The sequence below is a fragment of the Carlito syrichta genome, unplaced genomic scaffold, assembly GCF_000164805.1.
Source record: "Carlito syrichta isolate Samal-C Ts95f unplaced genomic scaffold, Tarsius_syrichta-2.0.1 Scaffold233958, whole genome shotgun sequence".
Taxonomy (NCBI): domain Eukaryota; kingdom Metazoa; phylum Chordata; class Mammalia; order Primates; family Tarsiidae; genus Carlito; species Carlito syrichta.
This window is the reverse complement of record NW_007178054.1, coordinates 500,129-509,689: the sequence shown is the minus strand read 5'-3', so window position 1 is coordinate 509,689 and position 9,561 is coordinate 500,129. Positions and strand designations below refer to the sequence as shown.

The window sequence follows — 9,561 nt, the reverse complement described above, 5'->3', positions numbered from 1 at the left end:
CGCACGCTACCACGCCCGGCTGATTTTTTATTTATTGTAGAGATGAGGTCTCGCTGCCCAGGCGGGTCTCGAAGCCGCGGGCTCAGGCAATCCACTCACCTCAGCCTCCCAAAGGCGCGGAATTACAGGCTGAGCCACCGAGCCCGGCTACCACAGAACTTTCACAGCAGCAAAAACGTGAAACCAACCAGGTGCCCATCAATGGTGGACTAGAAAATGTGGGACATATACACTATGGAATACTGCGCAGCCATAAATAATAGTGAAATCATGCCCTTTGCAGCAACATGGATGCAGCTGGAGACCATCATTCTTAGCGAATTGCCACAGAACCAGAAAACTGAATATCACATGGTCTCACTCATAAGTAGGTACTAAACTCTGGGCACATGGATAGGAATAACAGACACTGGGTACTGCTAAAGAGGGGAGGGAGGAAGAGGGAATAAAGAGATGCATCAGATACCTATCAGGTATCAAGCCCACCACTGACAGGGGAGGTAGTGAACAGAAGTCCAAACCTTACCTTCATGCAATATACCTTATATAACAAATATTCACGTGTACCCCTGAATCTAAAATAATAAAATAAATATTTTTTTTTGGAGAGATGGGAGTCTCACTATGTTGCCCAGGATAGTTCTAAACTCCTGACCTCAAGCAGTCCTCCTGCCTCAGCTTCCCAGTGTTGGGATTATAGGTATGAAACACTGCACCTGGCAAAAAGTAGACAATTAAAGACTAGTAATGTATTCTAAAATCCCTTGTGCAACCATTAAAGAAAAAATAAAGAAATGTAGCCAAAATATCAAGATACATTAAAATGGAATACTAAACAATATTAAATTAACACAAAAGAAGAAAAAGGGGAACAGAAGAACAAAAACCAGAAAGAGACAAATAGAAAACAAATAATGGCATCCAATTATGTTAACAATTACGTTCAGTGTTAATGATCTAAAAAACACTCCAATTAAGGGCAGATACAAAGGCGAGACCCATATATATCCTGCCTGTAAGATATACTTTAGAAAAAGGAAGACAGAATAAAAGTAAACTGATAAAAAAGGATATACCATAAAAACAGCCAGCATAAGAAGGCTGGAGTGGCTATATTCCCATCAGACAAAATACACTTCAAGACAAAGAGTACTGCCAGAGATAAAAAGGGTTATTTCTTAAACAATAAGAGAGAAAACTTTTATGTTTCCATATGAATTTCTGTATTGTCATTTTCAGGTCGGAAAGAATGCTGCTGGTAATTAGATGGGTATTGCGTTGAATCTGTAGATTGCCTTTAGTAGGATGGCCATCTTAACAATGTTGGTTCTTCCTATCCATGAGCATGGAATATTTTTCCACCTGTTTGTGTCTTCTTGGATTTCTTTGAGTAGTGTTTTGTAGTTCTCATTGTAAAGATCTTTCACTTTTCTGGTTAGGAAGATGCCGAGCTATTTCATTTTTGTGTGTGTGGCTATTGTGAATGTGATTGTACTTTTTATTTGGTTCTCCGCAGGCTTGTTGTTGGTGTATAAGAATGCAACTTTCTTTTGTATATTTATTTTGAACACTGAGACTCTGCCAAAGTCCTTTATCAGTGCAAGCAGGTTTTTGACATTCTCTTGGATTTTTGAGGTATAGAATCATATTGTCAGCAAAGAGGGATAACTTAACTTCCTCTTTTCCTATTTGGATACCCCTGATTTCCTTCTCTTGTCTTCTAATTGCCCTAGCTAGGACTTCCAACACAATGTTGAACAAGGAGGGTGAGAGTGGGCAGCCTTGTCTTGTTCCAGTTTTCAGGGGAAATGTTTCCAGCTTCTGCCCATTTAGCAATATGTTAGCTGTAGGTTTATCGTAGATGGCACTTACTATTTTGAGGTATGTTCCTTCTATACCTAGGTGTTTAAGGGTTTTTATCAAGAAAGGATGCTGGATTTTATCAAAAGCTTTCTCTGCATCTAGCCAAAACAATCCTTAGCAAAAGAAACAAAGCAGGAGGTATCACATCTCCAGACTTCAAACTTTACTATAAGGCTACAATAATCAAAACAGCCTGGTATTGATACAAGAACAGGCATACAGACCAATGGAACAGGATAGAGATTCCGGAAGCAAAGCCTCAATTTCTCAACCAATTCATCTTTGAAAAAGCTCCAACAACAACCACTGGGGAAAGGAGAGCCTATTCAGTAAATGGTGCTGGGGAAAACTGGCTGATCACATGGAGAAGATTGAAACAGAACCCCTATCACCATACACAAAAATCAACTCTAAATGGATCAAAGACCTAAACATAAAACCTTAAACTATAAGAATCTCAGAAAATGCAGGAGACACCCTTATGGAAATTGGAACTGGCAACTAATTCCTGATCAAAACCCCAAGTGCCCGTACCATAAGAGATAAGAGAAAGTGAGACCTCATCAAACTGACAAGCTTCTGCAACACAAAAAAAAAACCATCAAGAGAGCAGGGAGACAGAGTGGGAAAAAATATTTGCCAAACTGTGTATGTGACAAAGGCCTCACATCTAGGATCTACAAGGAGATCAAATGCACAGAAAGAAAAAAAACAAACAGCCCCATTAAAAAGTGGGCAAAAAGACATGAATAAACACTTCTCAAAAGAAGATATACGGGCAGCCAACAGACACATGAAAAAGTGCTCAGCCTCACTAACCATCAGAGAAATGCAAATCAAAACCACATTGAGACACCATCTAACCCCAGTAAGAATGGCCACCATTAATAAAACAAACAACAGAAGCTGGCAAAGATGCAGAGAAAAAGGAACACTTCTACACCACTGGTGGGAATGAAAACTAGTGCAAATGCTTTGGAAGATAGTGTGGCGATTTCTGAAAAAACTAGAAATTGATCTTCCATATGACCCAGCAATCCCCCTATTGAGAATATACCCGGAGGAGCTCAAAGTCATTCTACCATAAAAATACCTGTACATGCATGTTTGTTGCAGCTCTATTCACAATAGCAAAAACATGGAACCAACCATGTTGCCTATCAAAGCTGGACTGGATAAAAAAATGTGGTATATATACACAATGGAATATTATGCAGCCATAAAGGAGGATAAACATACGGACTTTGCAGCAACTTGGATGGATTTAGAGTCTACCATACTAGTGCTCTATCACAGAAACAAAGAACAGAGTACCATATGTTTTCACTCATAAGCAGACCTTGAACAATTATCATAATACTATAAGAAAGGGATTGGCAGTAGTGGAAAACTGCCAACGGGTGGGGGTTGGGATTGACAGTTGAGGGAAAATGCCAGAAAAGGGAGGGGCACACCTCATCAACAAGGGTACCTGCACAATCAATAGTTGTATACCTAACCTGATTTGTACCCCACATCTTTAAAATAAAAAAATTAAGAAAAAAAGAGAGAAAACTTATTAAAAAGACATAATCATAAATGTGCATATGCATAACAGCAGAGCCAGAATACACATGAAACAAGAACTGGCAACGTGAAGGGAAGAGATGGACAATCCCACAACTACAATTGGAGTCATTAATGTCTTTCTCTCAGCATTCAATAGAACTATCCTCCTCTCCACAAAAGATAATGAAAATACAGGAAGCATGATAATGTCAACGATCTTGATCTAATTAAATTTAGAAAACACTACACCCAACAACTGCAAAACATATTCTTTTCAATTCACAAAACTAAAATCACAGACTGAGCCACCAATGTTGCATGAATTAGTACTTTAAACTTATCCTAATGCATGCACCTCATAGACCAGCAGTTAGCAAACACTTCCTGTGAAGGATCAGACAGTAAATATTTGCCTTTGAAGGCTACATGGTCTCTGCGGCCTATTCTCTCCTTTTTTTTTTCTTTCTATTTAATAGCCCTCTAAAAATGTAAAATCCATTCTAGCTTATCCCAGGCCTAAGATCACCCACCCCTGCCGTATATCATCAATGCATGTAAAATACATTTACAAAACATTTTAACTTTGTTTATCTTGGCTTCTTACTTTTTATTTATTATTTAATCCCCTTAAAATATTTAAACATTTTTCAAGCTTTATTTTCATTATCTAGAAGTGATTACCAAAGTTTTTTGTTCACACATCTTAACAGTAAAAACATCACATAAGTACCTTATACATACATATATAATATAAAGTACAAAATATACATGTATACATATATGCTGGAGGCTCCTTTGAGCACAGCAGTCATCTCTTCCATTTCTTTATCTTGCCACATAATGTGGGTTCTCAACTATGCTCACCAACCCTTTCACAAAACAGCCTGAATCTACCATGAAGAAGACCATAATGCCTCCCTGAATACGAAACAGAACACCATATAGAATCTTTATACTATTCCTAGAATCCCATATGATTCCTGACAGGAATCATTTTTGTAAGCTTACCATGAACTCCGAATAAGCCCTTAGTTTACAGTAAACTATAGTAACAAAATTCTGACTTAGGATTTACTATTACTTAAAGACTAGTAGTTAGAGATGAGTCATAATCACCAGTGAACACATTATACCAATAATTACCGCTGATGAATTCAAGATAAAATGAGATAGACTGATGGATCTAGTATTTCTCTTGTTTTGTGGCCAGAGCTTATACCTGTATTTCATTTTATTCTCATGGGCCTCACAGAATACTGTGATGGTTACCCTTTACTTTTAACAGTACAGGACGAGTATAGTCATTATACAATATCTGCCAAAGAAACACTATATATCCGCTTGAAATGGTCATTAAAACTATCAAAGGTAAGATCAGGAATCCAAACTCTAGAGAAAGTTAGGCAAGTTAACTACATTGTTTCAGTATTTCGTATACCTAGGATATCAAATTCCTAAAATCTAAGGCATCAAATAAGTCCTACATTTCTAAGTCCTATGACCTAGTTTTTGAGATGATCAGAAACATTCTGAGAACCTAAACCCTTTATCACTTTGTTGCCATTTCAAATCTCCCAGATTCCAGCTTGTAGATTCAAAGCCACAACACAGTTGAAGAGGAGACAAGGACTATCTATTTTCAAATACTCAGTCATGGCTTAAAAGGTTTCCTCTGGATACTAAGGGGGAAAAAAATTCTTCCTCAAGCTTCGCAATTCCTACAGCTCAGAAATCCTCAAACACCGTGAGTGGATCTTTGTGTTTTTTTTTTTTTTTTCCCCTTTAAAAACTTGATGATGGTCATGTTTTCTTAAGCTTTGGCCCCCTCCCCTACCTTGGGGAGGTGAATCTCCTCTTTCTCTCTCTCTAATTTACCTTTTAAATAAACTATATTTTATAATCCGAAGAAAAAAAAACTTGATGATCTGGGTTATTTAGCTTTCTTGGTACATGAGCCATAAAGGGTAATATAATTAAAAAAAAAATCTTATAGCCTCAAAAAAAAAAACCCCACAAAAATCTAAGATTATAAATCTCTAGTACCTCACTAACAATAGTTACTAAGTTATTATAAAAAACAATATGCACAATTTTATAAGATGCAAATAACAGGAGGTATGTGAGAATAAGACAGTAAAGCAAGGGATTTTGTCTTTAGTAAAATCGCAATAAGAAATTAACAATGAGCCGGGCTCAGTGGCTCAGCCTGTAATCGCACCTTTGGGAGGCTGAGGTGAGTGGATTGCCTGAGCCCGTGGGTTCAAGACCTGCCTGGGCAGCAAGACCTCATCTCTACAATAAATGAAAAAAATCAGCCGGGCATGGTAGCGCATGCCTGTAATTCCGGCTACTTGGAAGGCTGAGGCGGAAGGATTGCCGGAGCCCAGCAGGTCGAGGCTGCGGTGGCTGGGAGTGGCCACTGCACTCCAGTCTGGGCAACAGAGTGAGACTCCAACTCAAAAAAAAAAAAAAGAAATTAACAATGAAGTGAGAAAAGAGATTAAAAATGTGGTTTTACCAAAAAGCAAAATTATCTAGTAATAAACCAGCCAGATACACTTTTTACCACAATGCATGACTAGAAAATGCATCTTGACAGAATTGTTACATATGTCTTTTTCCTTAGGAACCGTCTTATAACTATGCATAATCAAAAACACAACATCAGCTGGGTGCGGTAGATCACACCTATAATCACAGCACTATGGGAGGCCAAGGCAGGAGGACTACTTGAGCCCAGGAGTTTGAGACCAGCCTGGGCAACACAGTGAGGCCTATTCTCTACAGAAAGTAAAAAAAAATTAGCTGGGTGTGGTGTCAGTAGCTGGTGCCCATAGTCCCAGCTACTCAGAAGGCTGAGGCAAAAGGATCACCTGAGCCCAGGAGGTCAAGGTTGTGATGACTTGTGATCATGCCACTATACTCCAGTCTGGGCAAGAGAGTGAGACTCCAACTCAAAAAAAAGAAAAAAGAAAAAAAAGATATACCATATACCATCAAATAATTAACTGGCGTGACCAATACAATACCAAAATTGTATAATTAATAAAACCCTTTACAATTATTTTTCAAAGTAAAAATTATTTAAAGAGCCCATGAAATAGATATCAATGTCCCATACCTGCTAATATTACAAAGGGACTCAAGGTAATAATATAGATCATAATTTTAACAAAATTAACATATCAAATTCAACCAAAGCAAACACTGAAGAATTAACTAATACAACTAAATTTTCCTTTTTAGAAGATGATCCATCTGAATGGCTGAATATCCAAAGTGCTAGCTAGCTAGCCAAAGAAATAACTAATGCTTTCATTTCTCTAATTCAAAAAAAACACTTGGGTTGTTTTACTGAATTACATTCCATAAGATAATCTTTTTAAATAAAAGGTCAAGGTCCCCTGACAGTGCACCAGACAGCATGCTATATGCTGGTACCCTCTGCAGGAAGGAGCAGTTATAGGTGTGAGCAAGAGAAACCTTTTCCTATGGAGGAAACCTCCCAGAGATCATGACCTAAGGTCCTGCAACAAGAACAAGAGCCTGAATTCAAGACTTCTGTGGCGCACGCAGTCCAGCATTCTAGTCCAACATTCTCTCTGGGGCATCAGGACGACTCAGGAAAAGAAAAAAATAGTCAAGTTCCTAAAATACTTCCTTTCTAAGCCCATCATCAACACACTAATTAAAATGCTGGCAATATTGAACAGCATTTTTGCTAAGCTAGATTAACTTGTCTTATATTAGCCATGTAAAACTGTTTCCTTAACTCTCATTTAAAAAATGAAAAACTTTGATGATACATGTCATTACACTGAGTTTTAAGACACTTTGGCTACAGCCATGATACCCGACCATGTCATGCAAGTTGAAGACAGGTGCCATAAAGAACAACTATGTTTTTAAAGGACATGAATGAAAAAAATACTAGTTCTAGGCCAGGTGCAGTGACTCACGCCTGTAATCTCAGCACTTTGGGAGGTGGAAGCGAGAGGATTGCCTGAGCCCAGGGGTTCGAGACCAACCGGGGCAACTTGGCAAGACCTCATCTTTACAATAAATCAAAAACTTAGCCGGGCTTGGTGGTGCACACCTACAGCTCCAGCTACTAGGGAGGCTGAGGTGAAGGATCGCCTGAGCCCAGCAGGTCAAGGTTACAGTGGCTGTGAGCATGCCACTGCACTCCAACCTGGGCGACTGAGACTCTGAGTCAAAACCAAAAAAACAGTAGTTCTTATGGCCTTACCTTTTTGACCTCTATTCATTTTATGTTTTTTAATAGAAAACAAAACAGTACAAAGTACTAACTATGAAGTCATCACCTATTATGGTACCTTGGCAGCTTTATTAACCTTGTCTTCATTTTCTCTCTTATACACAAAAACGGAAGCAAATTTGCCATCTTGCAGTACAGCAGGATAGACAGCAAGCCCAGAGGGTAAGGTAAATGCTGGTTCTTTCAGGGAGTAGCTCTTTAAAGCGCTGTTCTCCGATCCCATCCCTTATGCAGTGAGGCAGTACTGCAGCACCTCCTCCAAGCTAAGCGATCTAAAAGAAAACAGAAAACAAGTGCAAACTTAAATCTCTATCTGCAACACCAGCAAGAGAAACCCAGGCACAGCTACTCAAACCTACTAGTTTCTGCAACCCTCATTACTAGCATGTTTGACAACAAAAACGGCAAATGCTCAGCAAGTTACCAGCAATGTTTGTCAATTAACAACTCAAGAGAAAATGCATTGTTAGTATAGTCACATGCAATACTGTCCCTCCCCAAACTCCACCACATCCAAACTTTCAGAGTGGAAAGGCCATCAAAAATAGAATAAAGTAATTTATACTTCCTAACCTGCTCACATGTCTTGCCTCACAAAGAAAAATGTTGAAAACTTGATTATGTAGACACAATAAAACTTCTGTATGTCTAAAATAACTTAAAACTATAAAGGAAAGCAATACAATTGGGGAAGATCTGTAACAATGATGAAAACATATCAACAAATGAAGAGCTCATACAAGCCAAGAAAAACACTAAAACACCAGTAAAATAGTGAAAAACAAAAGACAACTCATTAAAGAAATACAAACAACAATAAACATAAGAAAAAGTGCAATTTCACTACTCTTCAAAGTTATGCCAAGTAAAAAGTAGAAACTGCAAAACTGTATAATCTCAAAAACTAAAAGAAAAATGCCATACATACACAAAATTCTAGAAAATGCAAACTACTCTATGACAGAAAATAGTTCAGTGGTTTCTTGGTGATGGGGTCCAGTTACAAGGACCAGAGGAGGGGAAAGTGTAACCAAGGGGACTGAGAGGATGGACAGATTCATTATCTTGATGATGATGATGATTATGATGATGGCAATTTTAAAACTTACAAAACTGTACACTTTATGTCCAGTTTATTCTATATCAGTTACACTGCAACAAAGATGCTTTAAAAAGAAATACATGCATATATGCATACATACACATGCAGACATGAATAAATTACACTGAAGTATTAACAGAGGTTTGCTGTGGGAGTCAGATTATAGGTAATTTCACACACATACATGCCTGCACCTTCCAAACCTCCCACATGTGAACATGTTTCTTTACAGCAGGGACATAAGCTCACAGTCACACAGGCCACGGCAGCAGCCTAGCAGTGCTGGTGGGGCAGGACAGTGGGGCAGGGCAGGGCAGTGGGGCCAGCTGGCTGCACAGCACAGGCGCCTCCTGGAGAGGGCTGCAGCCACCACAATGTTCTAACCAGGACGCAGTTCCCGGTTGTTGGATCACGCTGTTTATCTTAAGAGACCAAGAGTCTGAAGAGTTATATGGAAATCTCCATACATTACAGTGTTGGCTCAAACTTATTTTAAGCCGGTATAGGCAAAGCAACATATGACTAAAAATGTGTGGCAGTCAATTTTCAGTTCTGGCTTTACCATAATATAAAAATTAAAAAATAAAAAAAGTTCTTACTAACTCTGGCAATGTGGTGAGCAAATTGCTAGTTCTAAATAACAGAGCCGATAATTCTATGTAGGCCTATTTTTTTTGAGTTGGAGTCTCACTCTGTCGCCCAGGTTGGAGGGCAGTGGCACACTCCCGGCCACCGCAGCCTCGACCTGCTGGGCTCCAGCGATCCTTCC

General features: G+C 38.7%; 1 protein-coding gene across 2 annotated transcripts in view; it reads right to left on the bottom strand.

Annotated features, from left to right (window-relative positions):
• The window catches only part of SCYL3 (SCY1 like pseudokinase 3), a 36,538-nt gene extending 28,574 nt beyond the window's left edge, over positions 1–7,964 (bottom strand). For both annotated transcript variants that reach the window (XM_008051785.1, XM_008051786.2), the window contains exon 1: positions 7,749–7,964. In XM_008051785.1, coding sequence (XP_008049976.1) covers positions 7,749–7,913 — 165 coding nt within the window. In that variant the 5' untranslated portion in view covers positions 7,914–7,964. The remainder of the gene's footprint in view (positions 1–7,748) is intronic.
• Positions 7,965–9,561: the final 1,597 nt, after the last annotated feature.